The 27,112-nt window shown below is 51.2% G+C and overlaps 1 protein-coding gene across 1 annotated transcript; it reads left to right on the top strand.

Moving 5' to 3' along the window:
* Window positions 1-8,909: 8,909 nt before the first annotated feature.
* Window positions 8,910-25,820, top strand: NUB1 (negative regulator of ubiquitin like proteins 1; the record flags this gene model as incomplete). Its single annotated transcript, XM_081147911.1, is given in 16 exon segments — window positions 8,910-8,955; window positions 8,958-8,979; window positions 12,364-12,481; window positions 15,225-15,392; window positions 15,515-15,573; window positions 16,549-16,619; window positions 17,306-17,488; window positions 17,848-17,936; window positions 19,397-19,503; window positions 19,620-19,806; window positions 20,411-20,518; window positions 21,481-21,633; window positions 22,957-23,103; window positions 23,522-23,614; window positions 24,162-24,336; window positions 24,506-25,820. Coding segments are annotated over 16 exon segments (1,905 nt in total). The 3' UTR covers window positions 24,685-25,820.
* Between the last annotated feature and the right edge of the window lie 1,292 nt (window positions 25,821-27,112).

Below are 27,112 nucleotides of genomic sequence, written 5' to 3'. Positions count from 1 at the left end.
TCACAGATGTCTTCATAAGAGGGAGGCCGAGGGAGACGACCCACACACCGAGGAGAAGGGCCTGTGGAGATGAGGCTGAGGGACGCTTGCAGGTGCTGGCCTTGAAGATCAGAGTGGCTTGGCCGCAGGTCAATAACAGACCATCCCCTAGAGCCTCTGGAGGGAGCATGGCCCTGCCGATATCTCGATTTCAAACCTCTGGTCCCCAGAATGGAGAGAGAGCAAGTTTCTGTTGTTTTCGTTTTGTTTTGTCAATCCTTACCCAAGGATATTTTTTCCATTGATTTTTAAAAAAAAATATGTTTTTATTGACTTCAGAGAGAGGAAGGGAGAGGGAGAGAGAGAGAGAGAAACATCAGTGATGAGAGCTCGAGAGTCATTGATCAGCTGCCTCCTGCATGGGGGTCAAGCCCTCAACCCGGGCCTGTGCCCTGACCAGGAACTGAACAGTCACCTCCTGGTTCATAGGTTGATGTTCAACCAATAAGCCACTGATTAGCGGCTTAGCACTTGGGCTCCACTGATTTTTTTAGAAAGAATGGAAGAGAGGGAGGGAGGGAGGGAAGGAGAGAGAAAGAGAGACCAATGTTGATGTAAGAGAGACACATTAATCGGTTGCCTCCCGCATGTGCCCTGGGATCAAACCTGCAACCCAGGCACGTGCCCTGGACCGGGAGTCGAACCTGCGACCCTGTGCTGCGCAGGCCAATGCTCCCACCACTGAGCCACACCGGCCAGGGCTTGTTTCTGTTTTTCTAAGCCACCAAGTTTGGAGGAATGTCTGACAGCTGCCCCAGGAAACTAACCCCCTCCCTAAGCTTCAGTTTCCCTATTTACAAAAAGTATAGGAGGCCCCTTTGGGTGGGGAAACAAAATGCCCTTTGGAGGCTAGGAGGTGTCAGCTGATGGGCGAGCCTCCCCACTTCCTCCGCCGTCCTTATAGTTGCCGGTTGGGCCCTGTGGCCTTTGGTATAATGTGACCCAATTGGCTATACCTGACTGGTCCGGGGCAGTGGCTTGGAGTTCTTCTGATGGACTCAGTGTCTCTCCAGGTGACTGATCTGCAAGAAGCCTCCTCAGGTTCCCAGGGCCCCTGTTTTCCACTGTGCGGGCCAGAGGCTTGGAAGAAACTGGGGAAGACAGAGCAGGGAGGCCCAGGGCAGAGAGGAGCCGGGAACAGGGGGAGGGGAAGGTGTGTAGGGCGCACATGCTGAGCAGGGCGTCAGGGAATGAGCTGGGAAAGGGGGGCCCTTTCCCCTGAGGTGTGGCTTGGGGGGGTCAGGAAAGGACACACAGGTTCCTCTGGCTGGCACTGAACGGGCCAGGTGAGCCCACCTTGGGGCCACACGCCAGCTCGTGCACCTGGGAAAGCCCTGCTGGTCTGAAAGGCCGACACCAGGTTCCTGTGACACCCTGAGCTGTGCACTTGAAACCCGAATGGTCCTGTGGGATTGTGTCTTCTCCAGAAACCCAGCTCGGGGAGGGCTCCCTGAGGCACCCCTAGCACAGAGCGCACAGTAGGCTCTCACTACATATTTGTCAAGAGGACGAATGAGTGAGCAAAGGGGCCGGGAATGAGAGTGGCCAGGCTAAGGTGAGGGCCTGGGAGAGGCTGATTTAACCCGAACATTACCAAGGACCACATATTAAATCCAGCATTTAGGAGCAATTAGGAAAACTGAACTAGCCTTTTCGTTATACTGTTCGGTCTGATTTTGTATGTATTTGAAAACTTCCATTGAAAACGATTTTCTGCTGGGGATGCAGAGGCGGGGGCGGACCGGAGATCCGCACCCGGAGGCTCCCGCAGTCCCTCCCGCAGGCTGCGGGCTGGCGCGGGCTCTGGCGCCCCCTGGCGGCCATCTCGGGGACGACACCCTGTGATGTGATGCTCTCTGGGCCCTGGGGAGCCCCCGCCCCGCAAATGGGATGCTCCAAATGCCACGCCTGGGCCCACCTGGTGCTGCCCCGGCCCCCTTCAGCACCCGGACCAACTGGGCTCTTTCTGGGCCCACCTCTGACCCTCACTTCCCATTCCCCGGTGGAGGCCGCGGGGCTCCTCCAGTCTTGGGTGTGAATGACAGGCCAGGGCTGGGCCATGTGGGGTACCAGCCACCCCCCCTCCCCAGGTAACCTCCCGAGGGTGGGGAATAGGCCTGGCCCACGCACATGACACAACCGAACAACTCTTTATGGTCTCACTTTTGTAATTTTATCGACATTACAATTTAAAACCATATACGTAGAAATAGGAGACGTAAGAAAAAGCAGTTCCCACCTCCCCACTCTGAGCTCTTCCAGCCGACTCTTTATTTACCTCCATCTCTCTAAACGAAAGAGTTACAGCCTCAGCTTTCCTATTTTAGGTGTTTTCTACTGAGGACGGACAACCAGGATTTAGCTCTTCCTGCCCCCCAGCATCGCCCCCCCCCATCACTTCCCTCTCTCCGCCTCCCAGTTCCGTCTTATTTTGGGTTAGATCAATTCTCAGCATTTATGTTGACAGGTTAGGTAACTGCTACTTGCAGACGGCCGTGAACGACACACGAGGACCAGCCTTCCTTTCTGCCACAGCGTTTTACTTACTCTGCATTTACCGATTCTCTCCCACGTTCTTTGGCTCAGTTCTTCCCACGTTTACTATTTTATCACCAAACCCTCCCCCAGTTGTGTAAATCTCCCTTGGATCAATTCAAATGTGGCGGATACTCTATGAATTTTCGTGCCTTGAACGACCCTTGCCAGCGCCCTTCGGCTCTGCTCCCATGTGAACGGGCTGGTGTCGGTGTCCGGTGCCCACCCGGCTGCCTGGAGGTGCCCTCCACCTCTCCTTTGAGTGGCAGCCCCAGTTCCCTGGGTCCTGTCTATTTTCCCATTTGGATTGAATAGACTGGCTTCCTGAGAATGGATGCATGAGAGCCGAACTTTTGAGACGTTTCATATCAGACAAGGCCTTTATCTTCACGCAGCCTGGGCTATGGCTAAAATGGGGCAAGATTGATAGCGTTTGGCTGCATCAAGTTGTATCCAGGAAGGCTTCATGGAGGAGGTGAAATGAGCTGTTAGAGATGGGCGGACAGAGAGGAGAGCTAGACCGTCCATATCGGAAAAACACCGGGCTTGTCCTGAACCTGTGGGGTGTGTGTGTTTGCACTGGGCCCCGGCTCAGGAGGCCGGCTGGCAGGAGTATACAGGTGAGGGTTTTCTGTAGCTGAGGTGGGGCCCTATCACCGTGGTGGGTCCTGACCCAGCTGCAGTGCAGCCCTTCTCCTTACGAGAGATTTCTCACAGAGAAAACAATGCCCTCCTTGTTCAGCCTGAGCGTGTCACTCCAGAGAGGCTTGGGCACCTGCAGCCATCAGGTGCATGGTGAGCCACTCAAGCTTGTGGTCCTGACATGTTGCCCAAAGCATCTCCTTTCTGCCACTCGCCTGCCATGCCCGGCTGGTCTGTCTGTGGGCCTGTCAGCTTCTCATGGCTGGTTGCCAGCCCAGCCATCAGTGGGGGGGACACCACTGAGCCTGAGCTCAGGTCCCCCTGGCCCATGGATGGCACGTGGGACCATAGCTCTCACACCCATGGGTCCCCAGCACAAGGGTGTCTGGAGAGACCAGAGGTGCTGGCTCAGTCGCTATGCAACACAAACCGTGCTGGTGGGGCCGCCCGGGCCAGGGCCTGGACAGCCTGGGCCTCCTTCCAGCTCTGTCCCTCAGCAGCTGCCGCGGCTTGGGCGCCCATCTCTGAAATGAAGGCCTTGGCTGGCCTCAGGGAGGGTGTTCTTGGTTGTCATGAGAACTGGGGAGCTTCTAGCATTTGCGGGGATGGAATGCTAAGTGCCCTGTAGCCCACGGACATAGAACCTTCCATCCGGAATATGGGGCTCAGGGGGTCCCCTCCTTCCTGGCTTATGAGTTGACCTCTGACCACTTCCTTTCCTAGGAAGGACGTGTCATTCTTGTGCTCCCCAAGTCCCTGCTAATTTAATGTCATTTGCATTTGCAGCCTTTTAGGCTATTTAACTTGTAAATTTCCCTCAATAATTCCAGCTTCGTTACTTTCAGAGTCCTGATTGCAGCATTTAAATTTTTTAGTATTCCATGCACCTCCCTCGAGATGTGTGGGCGCAGCCGTCATCAAGGCGGCCGGGAAGTCAGGGCGCCCTCCGGCCTTGGCGGGGTCCAGATCTACGTGCTGAGGCTCCCCGCGCCTTCACAGAGGGCATGTAGGGGAGCAACTCCTCAGCTCCCTGTCCCACAGTTCGCAGGTTTCACACTTACTTCTGCACCCTGAGGGCTGGTTTTCCCCTCTGTGTCCCCACAGCCCCACCCCAGACCCATTTTGAACCCTTCCTGGCCCTGCTCTGCATCTGTGGGCAGGCCCTGGCAGCCAGCCACCCTCCTGAGGCTACGAGGGAGCCCCAGCCCCCCCATCTCATTGGCATACAAAAAGACACTTGTGCCCTAGCCGGTGTGGCTCAGTGGTTGGAGCAATGGCCCTAGGACTGAAGGGTCCCAGCTTCAGTTCTGGTCACGGGCATGCGCCTTGGTTGTGGGCTCCACCCTTGGCCCCGGTTATGGTGCGTGAGGGAAGCAACCAATCGACGTGTCTCTCTCACATCAATGTTTCTCTCTCTCCCTCTCTCCTCCCCCTTCCACGCTCTCTGAAAAGCAATGGAAAAAACATCCTTGGGTGAGAATTAAAAAAGCCTCAATAAGTAAATTATTCTAGCATTCCGTAGAGGTTTCTTAAACCGTAGGCCTACAGCAATGATTAGCTGCTTTCTCGCCTGCATGTTCACCTTAGCTTTCATTCACCCTTAAACTTAGAATCGCAAAACTAATATTGTGTATAAAATTCATTTAACACAAAAAATATGGGTTAAACAACGTAACACAGATTATCCTGAACTGGATTCGACAGCACTGATACCATGGTTTGATAGCTTCATCATCTCTAGCCTTACATATCTTTTCAGAGTTAGTACATCACCTACCCTTCTATTGGGAGACGGGTAAATGGAGGCACTTGGGTTTAACCTCCGGGGCCAGAATATGTCAGAGATTCAAAACCAGGGTCCAGGATCTGAGGACTACATGCCTGCAGAGAGATTCGACCTGAGTCGCAGGTGGGCAGTCACAGATGTGCCTCTCTGATAGTGCCTGAGATCCATCCTCGCGGCCCACGTTTCCTGAGCAGAGTAACTCTCTCTTTTAAAAAAAAATTTTTTTAATATGTTTTATTGATTTCAGAGAGAGAAAGGGAGAGAGAGAGAGAAACATCAATGATGAGAGAGTCATTGATCGGCTGCCTCCTGCATGCCCCCTGCTGGGGATCGAGCCCAAAACCCGGGCCTGTGCCCTGACCGGCAATCGAACCCTGACCTCCTGGTTCATACCTCGGTGCTCAGCCACTGAGCCACAGCAGCCAGGCCAGAGTAACTCTCTTATCTGATCTTTTCATAACTTCTTTCAGCTTCTATCATCTCCAAGGGTGATGGAAATGGTATATTTCCAATCAGGTGGGAACCGATTTCCCTCTCCACCTGCTTGTCTCCTCTGTTCCTTCCACGTTCTTCTCGACCAGCCAAGATGCCGAATAAAGTGACCGTGTCTCCAAATATGGTTTTATCAGCGAAACTGAAAGCCTAGCAGGCTGAAAGTGTGAGTCAGCGTTCAAATTCCCTGAAAATTCCAGTTTCTAGCCACTCCCCAGAAATTTCTGTGTATAAATAGAGAAATCAAGAATGGACTTGGTTTCCTTTTAAATCCACTTCCCCATCTCTAAAAAGTTAGCTTACCGCACAACTTAACCCAATGCATACATATTGTTCTGACCAAAACAACTATAAATAAAGTCGGAAAGCCCAGACTTCCTGCTACTTTTTACTTTTCTAGTAAGAATTGATAAGTTTCACCGTGACGCAAAGGATATTTAAAGGTTTTCTGATGTTACTCCATCAGAAGTAAAATCAGTTCTGCAGAAGTTCCTTAATTCTTGATCACCGCAAAACCCACAGCAACGAAAGCACGAACGTGAATTAGGAAGACTCCTTCGTCTCAAGAAACTGCAGCTGAAGCCAGAATGTCAGTATTGGGATAAAACAGACGGGGGCAGGTTAATACAGTACAGCAAGAATAATAAAAGTAGAATTGTTGCGTCAAAGAGGATATGCACTTTGATAGATCCCGTCAGACTTCCCTCCTCGGGGTTGTATCAATTTAACTTCCACAAGTAACAGATGAGGGTGCCTGTTCCCACACAGCCTCGCCAGCGGAGTGTGTTACCATTCCCCGCACGCACCCCCAGTCTCGTAGGTAAAAAGTGGTATCTTGGTGTAGTTTTATCTCATCATGAGTGCAGTTAAGTAATTTTTCCTATATTTAGAAACCATTTCTAATTCCTCTAAACATTTTTTTTAATATGTTTTTTCTACAACTTATTTAAAAAACACAAGACCTTGAAAAATGTGTGTTAATCCAAATTTAAGAGACAAAATAGGTTGTTATTTTTCTTAATATTCAGCTCACCAAGAAAGCTGGAATCCCTCAGGTTTAGATCTTTAACAATCAACAGATCAACAGTTGTTCATGTTTATCGGTAACTCTGAACTTAGCTGCCTTTTTTTTTTATTATTGTTGAAAATATTACAGATGTCCCCTTTTTTCCCCATTGGCCCCTTCCACCCTGCACCCACTCCCCACCCCAGGCCTTCGCCGCGTTGTTTTCTGTGTCCATGGGTTATGCATAAAAAAAAGTTTTTATTGATTTCAGAGAGAGGAACGGAGAGGGAGAGAGAAACATCAATGATGAGAGAGTCATTGATTGGCTGCCTCCTGCACGCCCCCTGCTGGGGATCGAACCCACAACCCGGGCATGTGCCCTGACCGGGAATTGAACTCTGACCTCCTGGTTCATGGGTCAACCCTCAACCGCTGAGTCATGCTGACAGGGCCTAATTCCTTTTTAGTGAATCATATTTTCCTAGCCTTTACCTACTTTCCTATCTTGGTCTCTTTCTTATTGAATTGCAAGAGCTCTTTACATACCAAAGAGATTTGCCTTTGATACGAATTGCCAATATTTTCCCCCCATTTTGCCATTTGTCTGTTGCCTGGACTCAGAAGTTGCCTTGGGCCAAATGTAAAAACAAATTAATTTCAAAGATTACGTGTGTACCCAGAGGAGGCTGCCGAGACAGAAAAGTCTTATTTGGAAAGGCAGGCATCTGCCAGCTTCCTGGGCACTGCGAGGTCGGTGGGCTCTGCCTGAAGGTCACCGGATAAGGGGAACTGAAATTCTCTCTGCCCTGTGTGCAGAGTCTCCCCGGTGAGGGGCAGGGAACACGTTTGTGGAGGTAGGCGCACATGCCCCCCAAGGCTTCCTAGGGAGAATGGAAGGGCACCAGGCAGGGTCCTGCCTCCTCTCCTCTGGTGGGTGGCGTCAGAGGGTGCAAAGCTCCTTTGGGACAGTGTGGGGCAGGGACGTATCTAGACCCAATCGTATCTAGACCCAATAAGTCCATTTTTGGAAATGTGCTGCTGGGGCTAATCCTATCCTGTGGGCCGTCCTGCTGTAGTGACCGGGACAGACCTCAGCCCGAGGCTCTATCCACCGTGCCCCAGGGGGTGGTCTTACAATGATCCCCGTTGAGGCTGAGCGCTGCGAGGCTTCCCCAGGTACCCCCTGCCTGCACGCACCTGTCCCCTGCTGCGAGGCTTCCCCAGGCACCCCCTCCTGCACGCACCTGTCCCCTGCTGCGAGGCTTCCCCAGGTACCTCCTGCCTGCAGCCTGCACGCACACCTGTCCCCTGCTGCGAGGCTTCCCCAGGCACCTCCTCCTGCACGCACACCTCAGGCACCCTCTCCTGCACGCACACCTCAGGCACCCCCTCCTGCACGCACACCTCAGGCACCCCCTCCTGCACGCACACCTCAGGCACCCCCTCCTGCACGCACACCTGTCCCCTGCAGCCCGGCCTGGGCCGTGCTAGAGCAGGTCCAGGGATGGGCTTCGGCACCTGGAAAGGAGCGGCCCACGGCTCCGTCCCAGCAAGCTCCCTGGGGGTCTGGGCTGCGCTCCTTCTACCTTCCACGTCCGGCCCGCCCGCCAGGGGCCGATCGAACCACCTCTCGAAGTTCTGCCGGAACCTGTGCGCCACCGCGCGGGCGCGGCCCGGTCTCGGGGCCTCGCTCCAGCTGCCCGCAGCTGTTCCGCACACGGCGGATTCCTCACCCGGACACGCGGGCACAGCCCAGGACGCAGCATGGTTGGCATTTACCGCAGCCGGGGCGGAGCGCTCCGGAGGCTGGCGGGTGTCCGTCGACCTTGTCGCCGAGAGCGTGGGAAAGACAAGGTCAGCGGGGCCGGCCGCGGGCAGCGGGACCGCACCCCGAGCGGGCGGCGCCGGAGGCTTAGGGCGGGCGAGGGGGCTGCGGGAGGGCCGGGCATCCCTCCTGGTCTTCCTGCAAGGTGCTCCGGCCTCTTTCAAGGCTTTTGGGAGAACGAAGCCAGGTTCAGGTTCCTCTAAGTCGGACAAATTGGGTCGAGACAAAGGTTTCCCCGCCCGGTTCCCAGGGGCGCGGTCCCGGGTCTGCATTGCCCGGCACGCGGCCGGCTTCCCGCCCCGGCCCCGCCCCTATCCTCGCCTAGGCCCCGCCCACACACCCTTCCAGCCCCGCCCACATCCTACTCACGAATCCGCCTTCTCCCCCGCCTAAGGCCCGCCCACACCTCCCCTTTCCGCACTAGTCCCCGCCCACGAGCTCTTCCAGCCCCGCCCCGTATGAGCCCCGCCCACACCACAGCCTATCACGAGTCCGCCTTCTCTCTCTCCGCCTAAGTCCCGCCCACGTTAGCCCCGCCCACACCCTCCTTCCTGGCTCCGCGGGGCGGGCCGGCCTCACCCGGAATGAAAACCAACGGCGGCCGCCGCCGCATCCGGGGACTCGGCGGGTCGCGGTGGCGCAGCGGTGGCGCAGGTGAGGAGACCGCGGCCGAGCGGCCGGGCCCGGACCCTTCCTCAGCGCCGCCGCCCGGCGCCCCCGTCCGCTGGGCGACCCCGGCGCCTCCCCCGCCCGCGTCGGGCGCGGCCTCCGCGGCGGGCGCCGCGCGTCCTGGGGGGAGGCCGGGCCGGGAGCCGGGGGCCGGGGGCCGGGGGCCGGGGCCGGGAGCCGGGAGGCGGGGGCCGGGGGCCGGGGGCCGGGCGGCGGCTGGGGCTCCGGGCGCTCCCGCCGCTCGCGGGGGCCCCGGGTTTGCGCGGCGCTGGGCGGGGCGGCGGGGCGTTTAAAAAAGATGGAGCGCTGCCGGGGGCGGGGTGACGGGGCGATACGGATCCACGTGAAATTCATCTGACTGAAGCCTGAAGGAGCTCGAGGCCCCTGGCTGGCGCTCCCGGGCGCCGTTTGGGATTTACCTGCAGCCGGAGCCAGGTGTCCTTCGCTAGCTGACGGGGGGCGCGGCCGGTGTCCTCCGGCCTTCACCTCGCTCCTGTTAAGTACCAGGAGTTGTTACTGTTATTATTACAGAGATACATAGACGCGTGTGTGTGTCTGAGAGGCTCAAAAGTTGCGCAGGTGAAAAGCGAAAGTGGAAATTTTAAGGGAGTTTCCCGGCGTTTCGCTTTCGTTTTTGAGCCGCCCCGCGAACGGGCCTCTGCTTTCGGGGGGCGGGGGCCGCAGCGGGGGACCTCGCTCGGCGCCCGCAGCGCCCGGGGCCGGGAGGGGCTGTCTCGGAGCCCCCTCCCCGGGCCGGGCTTGAGCCCTGCGCCCTCGCGTGTAACGGAAGCTTGGCTGAAGCTCCACCAAGCGGTTTCCTCTTCCCCTGAACTTCGACGGGGGGCGGCCTGGGCAGTCCCTGGCTGCGTGTTTGCTCGTGGGTGGGGTGCGGGAAGGGAGAGGCCTTGGGCTTTGGGTCAGGCAGGCGGTGACCTGGGTGGGGTGGCCCTGGGCCCGGCGTTCAGTGCCTTCCGGAGGGCAGGGGGCGGCCGGGCTCCAGCGAGCAGCCCGCGGGATGACCCCTCCCCGGCGGCATGTTAGTCCCTGAGTTTCTGAAAGTGTTTCGAGGTAGGGAGCTGGCTCTTGGGTAAGTCGTTGGCATTTGTAAAGCGAATGCACACGTGGGTGCTAATGCACGCTGCTTCCGTGGTGCGGGAGACCTGGGGTCCTCTCCAGGTCACCTCGCTGGGCCCCACAGGGCCACCCCGGGGACCTGTCGGCTCCCGGCTCACCTGCCTCCTCCCTGTGCTGACCACCCTCCTTCTCGCCTCAGAACTGATACAAAGCCCATTTGCCATTTCTTTGAAAATACTTGTTTATGGGATACGCTTAAAAATCAAACCTGATTGTAAAAATCAGGCACATTGGGGCCCTGGCCGGTGTGGCTCAGTGGGTTGGAGTGTCGCCCTGTGCACCAAAAGGTGGCGGGGTCGATTCCCACGCGCCTAGGCCGTGGGCTCCATCCGGGTTCTGAGGCCACGGACTGAGGTTTCTCTCTCCCTTCCACCCTGCCCCTCCCTTCCACTTCCTCTCGCTCCCCCTTCTCCCCTCTCTAAAGTCGACAAAACAAATCGTTGGGTAAGGGTTAAATTAAAAAAAAAGAAATCAACCCTGGCCTGTGTGGCTCAGTTGGCTGGGCCTGGCCCTGGCCCTGGCCCTGGCCCTGGCCCTGGTCCTTGCCCTGGCCCTGGCCCTGGCCCTGGTCCTGGTCCCGGTCCTGGTCCTGGCCCTGGCCCTGGCCCTGGCCCTGTGCATGGAGCGAGGAAAAGGAGAAGCTGCTGGTTCCGCCAGGCCAGGTGCCCAGATTGCAGGCTGACCCCCAGTAGGGGGTGCGGAGGGGGCAGCTGCTGATGTTCCGCTCTCACATCAGTGTTTCTCTTTTTCTCCCTCCTTCTCTAAAAATCAGTAAACTTAAAAAAAAAGAAAAAATCAGGTGAATTGGGCTTTGGGGAGTGTGGGATACGGGCCGTGAACAGGAAAAAAAAGTTATTTATCTAGGTTACATTAACTCCTATTTTTTCACTCTGTGGAATTAGTCTTCATCCTCAGTACCTAATAGCTTTCTAGTTTCCTCACTGCTTTTCTTACCTGGCTGCACCACCCCTTTCAGCTGTCTCTCAGCCCCGGCAGCCTTGCCCACCCTCTGAACTGCCTTGTTCCTGAGGTCCCAGGAGCCAGCTCCCTTGCTGGCAGGTGCTTTGGGAGAGAGCAGGTTCGTACACAGGACAGAGAAGCAGCAAGGGATCTGCCCGATGTAGGCAGAAGTCCCGGTGCCAGCTGTGCTGCCTAGTTTTGTGGCGTTGGCTGGGCTGTTTTACAGACCTGGGGCCTGGGTTTTCTCAGTTGTAAAATGGTGGCCCAACCAGTCGGTGTTGACTGTGTAGATCTGCTGTTGTGTTGTCACAAAATATCGTGCCTTGCTTTTCCAGTATTGTAAGTACTGAATTTTTAATTTTTAATTCAGATATAGAGAATATTTATTATTGATAGTTCACAATTCAAGCTAATTTTTCTTTTTTTTTTCCCTAAAATTAACCTTTTTTAAAAAAAATTTTTTTATATCTTCATTGATTTCAGAGAGAGGAAAGGAGAGGGAGAGAGAGAGAGAGAGAGAGAAACATCAATAATGAGAGAGTCACTGATGGGCTGCCTCCTGCACGCCCCCGACGGGATTGAGCCCGCAACCTGGGCATGTTCAGAGAGAGGAAAGGAGAGGGAGAGAGAGAGAGAGAGAGAAACATCAATAATGAGAGAGTCACTGATGGGCTGCCTCCTGCATGCCCCCGACGGGATTGAGCCCACAACCTGGGCATGTGCCCTGACCGAGAATAGAACCCCGATCGCCTGGATCCTAGGTCGATGCTCAACCACTGAGCCACGCCCAGCCAGGCCAAGCTAATTTTTCTTTATGTTTACCTACCAGGGTAGTTGGTATTTGTTTCGTGTTAAACTAGCCAAAATACAAGTGTCTTTTAAGTTCAGTGTTGAGTTTCTTAGAAAAGTTCACTACCTTGGGATTCATCTTTCTCTTATCTTTTTTCGTGGATCAGAGAATAATAGGTTAAGAAATAGAAAAGTGTAATAAACCTTGCTACATATTAGCATCTTTGAAATACATATTTTAATGTAATACATAATATATAATTGACTATATAATATATATAACTATATGTGAATATATGGATACTGTTGTTGTTTTTAAGAGAAGTCTGGAGCTAATTAAAACCTAAAAGTAATTTAGATTAAACTGGATTGGGGAAAGTGGAGAGGAGCTACCCTTGTGCTACAAAACACATCAGCACATTAGGTGGTTATAAAACTCTTGAGATGTGGTGTGGGGTATCATTGCCGTACTGTTTTGCTTTCAAGGATGGCGCAAAAGAAGTATCTCCAAGCAAAACTGACCCAGTTTTTAAGGGAAGACAAAATTCAGCTTTGGAAACCTCCATATACAGATGACAATAAAGAAGTTGGTTTGGCATTGAAGGTATTTTTCTTTTAAGACATAGATAATTAGCAGTGTTATAAGTCTCCTTGGTATCGACATACAAACGTCCAAACCTGTAGAAAATTAGAGTTTATTTGAGCCAAACAGAGGACAAGCCTGGAAGCAAGATCTCAACCGACTGAGAAAAAGGCTTTTCAGAAGGACAGTTTGCGGTTTCTTATGCACATTTGGAATTAAGGAGGGAATTTAAGGAAGATTACATGAAATCCAGGGAGAAAGCAGGTGGGGATGGAATTAATGGGTAGTTAACAAGAGTATGTGCTCCCTTGAGGGTGGTTGCATGCTCTCTTCTGAGGAGCCTGAAAGGGGCATTTCAAAAGGTGTGTTAACCTAGATGCATAGAAACAATGGACGAGGCTGGCGGAAGGCAAAGGGAACCTTTCAGTAAAGACATTTTATGCCTGGGGCGTGACTACTCAACATGACCTGTCCAGTTAGGAATTTATGATCAGATCACCCTGTGAGGTTACTTTTGGTTAAATTTTTTACAAAGTCCCTTTTTCGTCCACATTGGTAAGTAGAATTTCTGAAGTCACCAGAAATTGCCAGGCACAACCATGTTTGTAAACTTTGGGCATAACCAAAAGTCCTAGTGATAAGCAGGTGCCCACTTCTTACCAGGAGTTGACAAGCTTGCTTTTGTTTCATGAGATTTTATTCATATGAGAATGTTACCTGATTTCTGGGGCATATACTATTTTTAATACCTTCATGGCGTTAACCTGAAGTTACTAATCTGGAGACTACCTTTGACCTGCTAATGTGGCAGTACCAGTGCCCGTGAGTGTCTCATGTGTGCAGGGTGAGTGTCTTGGGTGGGCCTTAGCTTCCTTCCTAGCATTGTCTGCTAGAAAACACTTGTTCCCCTGTCCCAGTTTTTTTTTTTTTTGTTTTTTTTTTTTACACTATGGCTCTGTTCATTTTTCCAAACTGCTGTGTTTCTAATAATTATGCCTCAGTTTTTCATGGCAGCAGAAATGGCCTTATTTTATATAAGTGAAGTCTCTAGAAATTGAAAATTTTCTGTTTTTCTAAGTTAATAACTTTTGATAGGTATCTCTTCTATTGGAATGTCCAGCACACACATGCTTTCTGCTTTCTCAGCGTGAGTATCTTGAGATAAATGATTAACATTTATCAGGGACCAAAGATTGTCATGAGGGCGTGAGACTGTCCCGTGTTGTGACACTGTTGCACTTGGGAGGTGACAACTGTATCAGGGACCAAAGTAGAGTTTCCCTGTCTCTTGTTTCTGACAGGCCTGACTGTTTTTCTTTTTTTTTGCAGTCACCTTCTGACTTTTTTTCTGCATTTGCTGATTATAATCTCTTGGCTCCGAAGTTAGGTGTGGCGTCATAAGAAAGCTATTCAGTTCCTGGCACAGAACTCCTAAAGCCCTGGGAATTTCCCCTGTGGTGAGGGCCATAGGAACATCTTTTGTTCTAAGGAGGCAGCTCTTGGCAACAGCTTCAGAATGGGGCTGGTCACCAAAAGTCCAAACTGATTAGAAGCTTGGGACTCCTAGCCCCACCCTACAACCTCTGGGAAGAGAGGAGGGGAGAGAGTTGGAGAGCCAGTTAATCACGGAGTGGCCAGTGATTTAATCAATCCTGCCCACATAATGGAACCTCCATAAAAACCCTTAAATGATGGGTTTTGGGGAGCTTCCAGATTGGCAAGCCTATCTACGTGCTGCACCCCAGACCCTTTCAGACTCTGCCTATGTTCCTCTTTATCTAGATGTTCACTTGTTTCCTTCATAATAAACCATAAAAGTAAGTGGAGCATTTCCTTGAGTTCTGTTGAGACATTCTAACAAATGATTATTTTACAAGCAGTTCCAGTGATTCAGAATTTTTTTTTTTTTTTTATCCCCACCTGAGGATATTTTTTCCATTGATTTTCGGGGAGAGTGGAAGGGGGAGGGAGAGAGAGAAACATTGATGTGAAAGAGACACATCGATTGGTTGCCTCCTGCACAAGCTTCAACCAGGGCCAGGGATCGAGCCTGCAACCAAGGTATATGCCCTTGGCCGGAATCGAACCTGGGACTCTTCGGTCCCCGGGCCGACGCTTTAATCACTGAGCCCAACCGGCTTAGGCTGATTGAGAATTTTCCATTAAGAAAGTCATTTATGTCTACCCTGACTCGTTCTCACAAGTTAGAAACTTAGAGTGTTTTCTGTGTTTTTCTTTTTCCCCCTCCAGTGGAGTTGATCAGTTTACTATTTCTTTTCTTTTTTTTAAACTTTTTATTTATTGATTTCAGAGAGGGAGAGGGAGAGAGAGAGAGAAACATTAATTTGCTGTTACACTTATTTATGATTCATTGGTTGCTTCTTGTATGTGCCCTGATCGAGGATCGAACCCGAACCTTGGCGTATGGGGATGACACTCCAACCAACTGAGCTACCCGACCAGGGCCATTGCTTAAAATAATTTTTATATATTATAGTCACATAAGTTATAGTCCACTTGTCTTTGCTCCCTAGAATAATCTGAATTATTTTCACTTTTTCTGTTGGATCTGTTTTCCTCTCCTTTATTTGTTTCTGTACCTCTCAAGATAGCAGGCCGGCCTGGATTTCACTATCGTGGGATGACCACCTCTCAGAGATTTTTGCCTTAGAGTCCTGCATGTGCTGTTCCGCATTTTGACCCCTCCCTGCCTTGTTTGGGGTTGCTACTACATGGATCTGTGTTCTCTGGTTTCGCTTCGTAGGACCTTGCTAAGAAGTACTCCAACAAGCTGGAGTGTTGTGAAAATGAAATAGAGAAGATAATAGAAGAAATACGTTGCAAAGCAATCGAGCGTGGCACAGGAAATGAAAAATACAGGACAACGGGGATTGCCACGATTGAGGTGTTTCTACCTGCACGACAAAGAAAAGTGAGTAATTTCCTCATTTACAGATGTACTAATGCATAGTTAGCTTAGGTGATCAAATAAATTATTTATTTTTTTTAAAAGCTCTAATCCAAAGTTATTTTCACTGTCTGATTTTTAAATAGGACAGGAAGAACCTCTTGGAAACCCGATTGCACATCACTGGCAGAGAACTGAGGTCTAAGTAAGTATCAGGGAGCCTGGTGCCCTGTGCCCCCAGCCCTTCTGCGTCGTGTCATTGGAGTCTGGTGGCCATCCTGGAAGAGAGAGCAGGCAGGTCTTAGTCTCCTCACTTTATGGAAGGGGAAACAGGCTCTGAGCCTGCAGGCCTTATTCAGGCTCACACTGGTAGTGAAGGACAAGTGAGAACTCCACTCGCATTACTCTCCTTCATTCCTGGTCAAACTTGAGCTCAGGTGGGAACTCCAGGTCCACCACCTAACAGTTACCTGGTACATGTGTGAATCAATGAATGAATGATAGAAATGGGAGACAGCCTGGTGGTCACCAGGTCACTGGCTTTGAGTTTTGTTCGTTAGTGCACTGATAACGTGCTGAGACGTTCAGCAAAGTGTTCTAGCCGATTTCAGGTCGTTGGCCCATCTGTAAAAAGGAAAAACACCTGCCTGTCCCATACTAGTGAAGCCCTAACTTCGGAGGCTGGCCGGTTGTTCCATTCATTGCTGTGTTTTGAGTGGTAGGTGTTTTGAGCACCTCCAGGGCCGGCCGGCCCTGTTTCTGGAGCTGATTTTCCTCATTGTCTTCTTTGGTCTGCAGCAGGGCTTTAGGGACGGGTTCAGGAGGCACCACTCGTTCAGCACACAGGGCAGGAGAGTGTGTGGAGCAGCCCCCATTGCGGCTCCTCCAGGAGGCCCGGGAGGTAGAATGAGCGGATTTTCTCCTGATGCGCAGCTGGGGCCCCGCACACACGGCTCTCCCGCCCCAGAGGCCTCCACTTCATTTGGAAACAAGTAGCAAGACAGCTAGTTTAAAAAGGGACGTTGTCTGTTACACACTGTGAAGCGATGTTTGTGAGTCAGTAGATTGTAATACTGGGTGTTTCCAAGTCAAATGTATAAAATAGCCACCATGGTTAAACTCAATTTAATGGAAAATAACCAGTTTGATTACTTACAGTTTTCACTGCTTTATTTTACAGAATAGCGGAAACGTTTGGATTTCAAGAAAATTATATCAAAATTGTCATAAATAAGAAACAACTTCAACTAGGTATGTTACGGCAGAGAAAGCAGAATTTCAAAATCAAGTCAGTATGGAAATAGTGACTTTCATCTTTGTTGTCTTTCCCTGTTCACAAATTTCTAGTGATTTTATTGGGTATGACTCAGAACCAATTATTTTAGAGTTTACTAAGATAAAAAGGTGCAGCAGCAGGCAGCTTTTCTAGTAAATGCTTATTGTCTGCCCTGTGGTGGTGGTTTATTGGCATCTGTGACTTAGTCTTTGTTAGATTTGTATATTTGATTAATTTTCATAGAGCCGGCTTACGTGGGAGGAACCTGGGTCCTAGCAGATAAGTAGCTTCCTCAGGGCCTCCGAGTTAGGGGGGGGACAGAAGCCAAGGTCTCCGCCCTTAACCGCAACAGCGCGTGCCTTGGCCCGGCCAGGAATCGGGGTCACTCCCCTGCCAGGGCCAGGCAAACCCCTGTGTCACGCTTTCCGCTTTCCTTTCTGCTGCCTCGCGTAGTGCGCTCCCTTGGTGGCCTCGGGTATGTGTGGCTTCCGCTCGATCTCACAAGGAGAGTAAAGACCATGGGAAGGATGCGTTAGCTGTTCTCAGGGGTTGATCGACCCCTGACCCCTGCCCTGCACCTGGGTGGGCCTGGGGCTGGCAGGTGCCGAGGGGGCCATTACCCCGGGGAGGGCTCCTTCCACAGCCCTTCCCACTCACGCAGGGAAGACCCTGGAAGAGCAGGGGGTGACGCACAACGTGAAAGCCATGGTGCTGGAGCTGAAGCAGTCAGAGGAGGACGCCCGGAGGAGCTTCCAGGTCGAGGAGGAAGAGCAGAGTGAGGCCGACCAGAAGGAGAAGAAGATCCAGAGGACCAAGAGGGGCCTGGAGATCCTGGCCGAGAGAGGTGCGGGTTCGGCTTCCCTGCGGAGCATCGCCTTTCTCACTGGCTCTTATCTCCCTCTCTTCCCCTCCCTCCCTCCCTCCCTCCTTCCTCCCTTCCTTTCTTGCTAAAAATATTTTTATTGATTTTTAGAAAGAGAGGAAGGGAGAGAGAGAGAGAAACATTGAGCCCACAACTGGGCCATGTATCCTGACTGGGAATTGAACCTGCAGCCTTTCAATGCTGGGGATGACACCCAACCTCCTGAGCCACATTGGCCAAGGCTCTCATTGGCCCTTCTTCCCAACAGTCTAGCATTGTAAATGTCACGGTCATTGCTCTTTAACACTGATTTCATAAAGTTCCCTTTGGCCTTCTTGCAGGTGAGATGATGGATTCAGAAACCACACCATACCTAGATATAGCTAACCAGACAGGCAGATCCATCAAAATTCCTCCAGCGGAACGAAAAGTGAGTACTTGAGAAATTTACAGCTTGTTCTTGGATTTGCTGTCGAAACAGAGCTGGTTTCCCAGTCATTTATCTTGGAATGCTACAAAGGATCAGAAACAGTTTTCTGTCTCCAGCTTCTAAACAGAGGCTGTAACCACACAATGCACGGTGCATAGAGCAGGCTCACCCTGTGATTCCAGGGCAGTGCTGCAAACAGCATGGCCTCACTGTCCTGCAGCAGGGACTGCGAACATTCCTGAGGAATGGGACGCCCTGCCTTTGGCATTGGTTGTTCAGTGTAGTTTATTTTACTAGAGGGCCATGTCCCCTAAGGGATGTCTCAGAATGGGGGCTGGGGGAACTGTGTAGTTTGGGAAAAGAATGACAGGGGATTCCCTGTTCTAGAATTTGGAATAGGTAGGAGGTGGTTTTACCTTGGGACAGGTCCAAGGGGTTCTCTGTGTAGCGGTGCTGTGCAACCTGGACCCTGAGCCAGCCTCTGAGCTGGAGTGCAGTAGCTTTTTACAGCAAAGAGCTCTGGTGACTGTGGGTCCAGATAATTTTAACTTTTCTATCTTTAAAGGACAGTTTTGAGTAGGTTCATGATATAAATTCTTCTGTTAAAATTGAGGATTAAAGTTAAGCCTTATAAGAGAACTATGTAGTTGCCAGTGGATTGATGTTTGCTTTGTTTTTGTTTTTTAATGTTCGAATTATTTGTCCAGTGCTCTCTTATAGTAAATGATGACATCCAGGTCATTTTGGAAAACCTTTGCAAGACTGAATTATATAAAAATTCAGACCTAAAAATATTAGTGAACTTTAAAAATTTTTGGATCATCTTTTAAAAATTGGAAATGTTAGAGTTGACAGATACTTCAGAAAAAACTTGATAAAGAATAGAAAGTAAAATGAGTGTTCCTTTTTATTTTTATTTTTTTCTTTTCGGTGTTTCCTCATTTTACTTTATTTTTTATTTTTTTAAATGGATCTTTATAGTGGAAAGTATTACAGATGCCCCCCTTTTTCCCCCCATTGATCCCCTCCACCCTGCACCCCCCATCACTCCCAGGCCTTCACCACACTATTTCTGTGTCCATGGGCTGTGCATATCTGCATAGAAGTTGAATGCTCCTTTTTTAAAAAGCTACAAAGGGCACGAGGATTATGGCTACTTTTTTGTATCTTGAGTCTTAGAGGACACTAGAAATGGATCTAGGTCAGCAGGTACTAAAATAAACTGATGAAAACAAAGGGGGACAGGTGCCAGTTGTGACCATATCAGCCACATTAAATTGAGTACTTGGTTTCAGAGTTTAAATGAAATAAAGCTTTAATTATATTTTCCTTAATTTGGGCTTTTAAATTAGTAGTGATCTTTTTTTTCCTACTTTGATTTCTTTAGACTTAATGTGCTTTTAATATAATATTTTATTATAGTATAAAGTGATGTTTTTAAGTCCCTATTTCTTTCCTAGGCCCTTATGTTAGCTATGGGGTATCATGAGAAGGGCAGAGCTTTCCTGAAAAGAAAAGAATACGAAATAGCCTTGCCTTGTCTTCTGGATGCCGACAGATATTTCTGGTAGGTATCTTTGCATTTGGTGAACATCAGGTTTAAGGAAGATTCCCCCCCCCTTTTTTTTAACTATCAATATATGAACTTACAGATTTTAACACATTTGATGTGTCTCTCCCCAGTGAGTGCTGCAGAGAGCTGCTGGACACGGTGGACAACTATGCTGTGCTCCAGCTGGACATAGTGTGGTGTTACTACCACTTGGGGCAGCTGGACTGCCTCGAAGATGCAGAAAAAAAACTAAACCTGGCCCAGAAATGCTTTAAAAATTGCTACGGAGAAAATCATCAGAGACTGGTTCACATAAAAGTATGTTACTGTAACTTGTTAGAGGTGTTATTGAGCCCTGTCCTAGAACTCAAGAGTTCACTCCTGTTACAGTGTTTAGGCTGCTCCCCAAAGGCGATTGGCTGTTACTTTGGTCTGTCCAGCGTCTAGCCCAGAGGAACATGGTTACCTAGTCGTAGAACCCACTGATCACCTGACCTAGGGGCAGGTGACTATTCATTCTAGTCTCCTGGGAGATTAAAATGCAGAAAATAGACGTTTTGAAGACTAAAAGTTCCTAAGAGTGAGTCACGGCTCAAGTGCTATGACTTGAATAAGGATTTTTGAACTCCGTTTGGGGCTGACAGGGCAGCGTCAGATATTCCTGGCTCGGGTTTTGTGTACTTCCCACTGCCCAGAGGGGCCATGCCCTGGAGAGCTGGAGACAGGTGTCCTGACACCATTTTTGTGGGACAGAGGGTGTCACTGTCCTCTGGGGTCTTTACCTCGGCCATCAGCAATAGTGAAGATGCAGGCATTTTAGTAATTCTGTATTACCCCTGTGGAGATGGAGGGGTCACATGTGACTAACCCTGACCTGTAATTAGAAATAAGACAGTTTTATCTTTCCCCCCAATAATTTTAGGGAAACTGTGGGAAAGAGAAGGTGTTGTTTTTACGACTCTACTTGCTTCAAGGTGTCCGAAATTATCACAGTGGAAACGGCGAAGAGGCTCGTGAGTATCTCAATAAGGTAAGAAAATGAACCTCCAGGTTGTAACCATTTCACTTACTTTTTTTAGACCCTCACCCGAGGACGGGCTTTCTTTGATTTTAGAGAGAGAGGAAGGGAGGGAAACATTGATCAATCACCTCCCATACGTGTCCCGGTGCCCCAACTGGGGTTAAACCCACAACCTAGGTATGCGCCCTGATTAGGAATCGAACCCACAACCTCTTGGTGTCTGGACGACAGTCCAACCAACTGAGCCAGGGCCACCTACATTTTTTTTAAAATCCCTAGAAATTAAGTATTTTGTAAACTCAGTAGTTTGTGACTTGTGAGGATCATCTTTCTCTCCCCCACCCCCCGTCTCACATATACCATAAACATATTTGTATTTGTTAGGGCTCAGGTCAGATGTCACAATAAGGAAACCTTTAAAAGGCGCTGACTTTCATTGGCTAGAAGTTTCTGTGCAGCATCCAGTCGCCTGGAGGTGAGCAGGCTAGGGCAGGCAGGCCCTGCTGTGGCGTCCAAGGCTGCTCCCTGCAGTGCCTCTTCCAGCCAGCAGAGGGGGCAAGAGAGTCTTTAGAGAGGATCAGAAGTTGTGCCCCTCAATTCTGCTGCATGCTATGGCCTGGACTTAACCTGGTGGCTACTACCCCCAGCTCAGGAGAGGGTGAGAAATACCTGTGCACAGCCCAGATTCAGGGATTTATTGCAAAAAGGAGAGGATTTTAGTAATTCCATTTTACCCTTGTGGAGTAAAATGCCCCTCCCACACTACTCGTCCTATTTTCTCATGTTATGGATAAGTCTTGTGAGCAGAGTGTTTGTTGTCTGTCTGTATTTGTGTAGTTAATAACAGGTCGAGAGTTTTAATCTAAAACCCAACACACCCTAATTCGCAGTCTAATCTCCTCCTGGCTTAGCTCTGTGTTGAGCATTAATGTTGTGTTGGTTACATGACTCTTCTATTTTCCTGTCTCTAGGCTCATCAGCTCTTTAAAGAGCTCTCTATTGATCCATCAAAAGTTCACAATTTGCTGCAGTTGGGGTTCACTGCCCAGGAAGCCCGGCTTGGCCTCAGGGCCAGCGACGGGAACGTGGACCACGCAGCCATCCACATTACCAGCCGCAGAGAGGTACCTGCCCGTGGTGTCGGGACCCTGGGTCGCCACCTGTGCCTGTTAGGTGTGAAGCCTGAGGCATAGCCAGCTCACTGCTGAAGTGCCGTAGCTCTCGGATTGAAAGAGCAGGAAGAGATAATTCCCCAGTAGACATGAACAAGGAACCTCCGCCACTGTAGGCTGGAGTCTGAGGAGCTTGTCTTTTACCTGCTTTCCGTTTCAGACAGTGGTGTCCTTATTATTCCCAGCTGTGGTGGCAGGTGGCTCATAGGGACAGTTATCCAAACAACCTTCTCTCTCTCTTATTTTTATCATAGTATACTTCTGGAAACCATTGTAAGGGGGTCGTATTTTGCCATAGGGCCATTGCTGTGGCTCGAGGTGGCATTACTGCCTAGAAACATGAGTCAGATCATAGGAATAATCAGTACTATGCTGTGAAAGCCAAGGCACAAAATTATAATCACTTAAAATGGGTAGAAATAAGCACAGTAAAAGAACTGCAGGACTTTGGGTCGGAAGGAACATTGCACGTCTGATAAGCTAGTTTCACAGTAAAGGAGCTGAGGTCCAGAGAGCTGATGATGGGTCAGTAAGAAGTGGGGCCTTCTCTCTAAATCATGAAGTTGGCGCAGATGATCTTAGGTCGTTCCTAGCTCTACCCCCAACCACAGAAGCCTCTAGGTGATGGTGGAGACTCTGAAGAGCCCGGCTCTGTGTCTGCGCACTTTACGCAGTCTAGTTCAGTACTAATGGAAAGCAAACCCCGCAGATGCTGTCTTTATTACTGTACTGTTACTTGATTATCTGTAAGATTTATTAGCATTTGGAAAGCCAATGTTTTAATGAGATCATTTGAAAAGTAATTCTCACTGTTCTTCACACCTTATATACCCAGAGTGTAGTAGGGGAGTCAGCAGCTCTGGTGTCACCCACGACCCCCTCCCCCTTCAGAATCCACATTTTACTAGGAGCTAGTGATTCATCAAAACTGAGCACTCCCCTATCCCCCATGCAGAATGTTCTTCCAGCTCCTCCCTAGAAGGGAGTCCATCTACCTCTCTGGCACCCAGCAGTGAGCTTGCTGGTTCTGCATGGCCAGTTCTGGTGGTAACTGTGGGTGCTCCCTCCCCCCCGAGACTGAGGTCTCTAGCTCCTGCTGGCTGCACCAGGAGCCCCTTCATGGTCTCTGCCCTGGAGCCCTCATGCTGTTGACCCTCTGAGACCTGCAGAGGGTCACCTGCCCGTCAGTCCCACAGACCCTGCAGAGTATAGACTGAGAAGGCTTCTACAACACCTCAATCCCCAACTCAGAGAGATTCTGCTGTTTTCCTAAAGGAACTGGCCCAGATAAGGAGAGAGGAAAAAGACAAGAAAAGACGCCGCCTGGAGAATATCAACTCTTTGAAAGGAATGGGCTTCTCCACGCACGCAGCCAAGCAGGCCCTCCATCAGGCCAGCGGGGACCTAGACTCGGCCCTGAAGGTGACACCTCCCACCCCGCCGGCCCCATGGCCTGCCCCAGCAGCGAGATACTTGGCCCAGGCACCGCTTCCTCTACTTTTCCATTTGGGCTCCTCTCCAGTGTCCTTCCCCCTGCACGGAGCTCCCTCCTGTGGGCCCCTCATCCTGTTTGGATTTGAGGGTCAGCACTCTTGTTCTCAAACCCGAGACAGATGGCATGAGAGGCCTTACCTCTTCCCTACCTTTGGCAGGATGCCTTTGAACTCCTGCCTGCCCAGCCCAGCCCAGCCCGGATTGGGTCCCTTTCTCTGCTTCCACAGTACCTTTGCATAGTTCACACAACATCCCCCGTGTGTGTGAGCCCCGCGGAATAGCCGCTCGGGCTGCATCAGTGCGCAGGAGTCCGCGCTGACTCAGGGCTGTTCCCGATGTGCTTTAGATTCTTTTCAGTAACCCTCACGTGTGGCTTAGTCACTCCGATCCTGAAACCCACAACCATCAAGAAAGCCCTTCCCAGGAAAACATTGACCAAGTGAGTGAGAGTCATCTGTCCCCTTCCACCTGTCCGGCCTTGGGTGGGATGGGCGGGGCTGAGTCCATCTTGGCTCCCTGGGCTCCTGGTGTGACGTAGGCCCGTCCCAGGGCCCAGCCACACACCAGCAGTTGCTGAAGGTGGAAGGGGAGCAGGAGGAACAAAGCACTGGAGCTTCTTGGTCCACATTTGTTCCCTTCACATGAGGACACCTAGTACCTTGTGGCCGTGTGGTCAGTGGCTCTGGTAACGAGGTTGGGAGAGCACTTTGCTGAGCCCAGGAGCCTGTCCCTTTCTGAGATGACAGGGCACTGGCACATTGGTGCCAGCCTTCCTCCGTGCTTCCCAGGCTAGTCATCTGCACATTGGTGTTGGCCAGTGGCGTGTACAGGAGGCCAGTGGTACATGAGTGCGGGGTTTTATAAACATGTTTCCTCGATGACGAGGCGTCCCTGCTGCTCACGGGGGGACAGGAGTGTGGAGTGTGTGCCAGCTCCGGCAGCCCAGGCCTCTGCAGTGGCCGCCACCTCCCTGTGTTCTCCCCCAGCTGGTGTACATGGGCTTTGACATGGTAGCAGCGGAAGCTGCCCTGAGAGTGTTTAAGGGAAACGTGCAGCTGGCAGCTCAGACCCTTGCTCACAACGGAGGCAGTCTCCCCCCTGACCTGCAGCCCGCGGCAGAAGACTCACCGACGCCAACCACGTCCCCTTCCGATTCTGCAGGTGGGTCTGCGGCCTTGGACACTGAGGAAGGAAGCTGACCGGGGGGGGGGGTGACTTCCATAGGCGTGGACATCCTCTGGGGCTCGGTGTGGCTGAGGCTGGTGAGGATCAGTGTGGTCTCTGTGGGTCTTTCTCCCTTGACTCACTTGTCACTACGTCACTGTTGCAGGTACCTCTAGTGTCTCCACAGATGAAGATATGGAGACAGAGGCCATCAATGAAATACTGGAAGACATTCCAGAACACGAAGAGGATTATCTGGACTCAACCCTGGAAGACGAAGAAATTATTATTGCAAAGTATTTATCCTATGTAGAAAACATAAAGTCAGACACAAAGAGAAACTAGTAATGAACAGAAGGCAGCACTGAGTTTCTGCTTATAAACCCTATTCTGAAAGTGTAACGCAGGCCTTCCTTTTTCCTTCTTACTGTCCATCTGATTTGCTCCTGGTGCTTCCTACTGGGTGGAGGGGGGTGGGCAGGGGACAGGGACGGGTAAGGTTAGAGGAGACTTGGGGTGGGGGTGGGGTGCTGGTCCCTCCTGGTGACTTGGGGCAGGAGCTCCCTGCTGGGTTTCTCTCCGCCCAGGACTAGAATAGGGTGCCCTGGGGATGGTCTCAGGAGATGGTGGGGGGTGCTCCACCTGTCTCCTCACTTGCCCTACTCTTGCCTCCTAAGCCCGCTGTTCCTCTCCTCCTTCCCATGATGCAGCTCTGCCTTCCTGCTTCACCCTCTCTGTCCCCCCTCCCCCCCGAATATCTTTTAATCTCCAACCATTCCAAGTGCTTTGGGGGCATAAAGATGAGGTGTCGGCTTTAGCAGCCACCCCAAATTGTGCCAGACGCCTTCAGCCTGCAACATCAGTGTTTATGCTCTTAGTTTAGTAACATATGCTCTTAAAGTTCAAGGCTGAAATTCAGAATTTATATGTGTTCAAAATCCTTTACAAAAACAAAATCTTTTATTAAATAGAAAAGTCTTAAATGCTAACAAAATCCACTTATTTTTAATTAGCATTTTCGGAGCCTGCACTGCCACATTGAACTCACTGCTGGCTATGTTACCTGCAGAGATGAAGGTACATCTCTGCAGGTCTCACGGGATTTGGGGGGATATCTATTATAGAGGCCTATCGAAAGGTACATAGCCTCTTACGGCTCAGATGACCATTCTCATTGCGCCATGCGATCCTCTGTAAGTGGACAGTAAATGAAAACTCATTCCAGTACCAGGACACAGCTGGCGGCGGCTGGGCACTGAGTCAATGGCCAGATGTGTCCCCAGGTTGCCGGCAGCTCCCTGACTGTGGCAGGTGAGCGTTGCCACGTCCGGTCTCGAGGCTGGCAGAAATGCCATCCCACTCACCGTTCTCATAAAGCTTGGACAGTTGTCCAGTTGGAATGGGTGGAGATCTTTTCTTGTCATTCTTTTAAAATGGATGGTACAGAGGAAATAAAAGGTGGAAAATATATTCAAAGCTCATCAGCTGACTGCAGTAAGTTACTCAAACTCCTAAGCTGTTCTGAGTGTTGAAAACGCCCTGGTGGTCTCAAGCGACATTTACATTCTAGGCTTTTGCTTCCACTGAGTTCTGTAGGAAATCAAAACATCAGTGTCTGTTATGAAAAGCTGGATGTGAAGAGCAGGCCAGGGGCTGACGGTGGGGAGGACGACTAAGCGAGGGGAGAGGGGGCCGTGCGGGCGGCCAGGTGGAGACAGCTGATGCGACATCAGACTGCCAGGTCTTGGGCCTGAGTTGCAGCTTTGGGCTGACCGGCTGCTGTCCGGGGTTTGGGCGGGCAGGGCTGCAGCTTCCCCAGTGCTTTGTTAATGACCCTGGGAAAGGTGGGGGAAGCAGAGCCGCCAGCAGGTCTCTGACTTGGCTCCACTTTCTTGTGAAGAGACACAGCGAAGCCGGTTCTCCAGTGAGGGACAGTCCCAGGTTTACACTGTCCCCCCGAGGGGCTGCCACCCCTGTGACCTGGGAGAGGGGTTCTGGTCCTGCCTCTGGCTGGTTGTGTGAAGCTGGACAGGCAGCGACCGCATGCCACGTCCTGCTCTGGTGGGCGAGGGAAGAGGCCAAGGACGTTTGTGATGGAAATGCTGTTAAACAGGAGGGAGCAGCCTGGAGGTCACAGAGGAGATGGCCTTGGAGGGGCTCTCCTTGGATAGGAGGAAAGAACATTCCAGACCTGGGGCAAATGTCAGAGTGGGGGTGGGCCGAGCGTGCCATGTTCGGGGGTCGTGTGGCTGTTCTACACCCACCAGAGGGTGCGTGTTGGGGGAAGAGCGCGGTGGGAAGGGTCGCTGAGTCCCACTACAGAGCACCCTGGAAGGCAGGTGGGGTTCAGATTTGAGTGGCAGCAGACGGGGGCCATCCCAGGACTCCCAGCAGGAGGGCCCAGGTGTCTGTAAGGTGGGTCGGTCAGCATGAGGCTGTGGGAGGCTGTGGAGGGGCTGTGAGAGGCTGTGGGGGCTGTGGGGGGCTGTGGCAGGGCTGTGGGAGGCTGTGGAGGCTGTGGCGGGCATGCCCACTCCATCAGACCTTATGCCCATCACTTTTCGTGTGAAGTCTGTCTGCTCTTGGCTCTGGTGACACTGCCATGTCCTGTCCTGTTTCCCTGCGCCTATGTCCTTTACTTCCTGCCCCTGTTCCCTTACCCAACTGAATATATTTATCAAAGGCAAGAAGATGTTATCCAAGGCAAAGGAACAGCGTCTGGCTGTCTGGTCTTTACATGTTCAGCCTGTAGCAAAGGCCTTGTGATGCTGAG

The sequence above is a fragment of the Miniopterus schreibersii genome (assembly GCF_964146895.1).
Source record: "Miniopterus schreibersii genome assembly, chromosome: 9".
Classification (NCBI taxonomy): domain Eukaryota; kingdom Metazoa; phylum Chordata; class Mammalia; order Chiroptera; family Miniopteridae; genus Miniopterus; species Miniopterus schreibersii.
The sequence above is the reverse complement of the archived record's forward strand: the minus strand, read 5'-3'. Positions and strand labels throughout refer to the sequence as shown.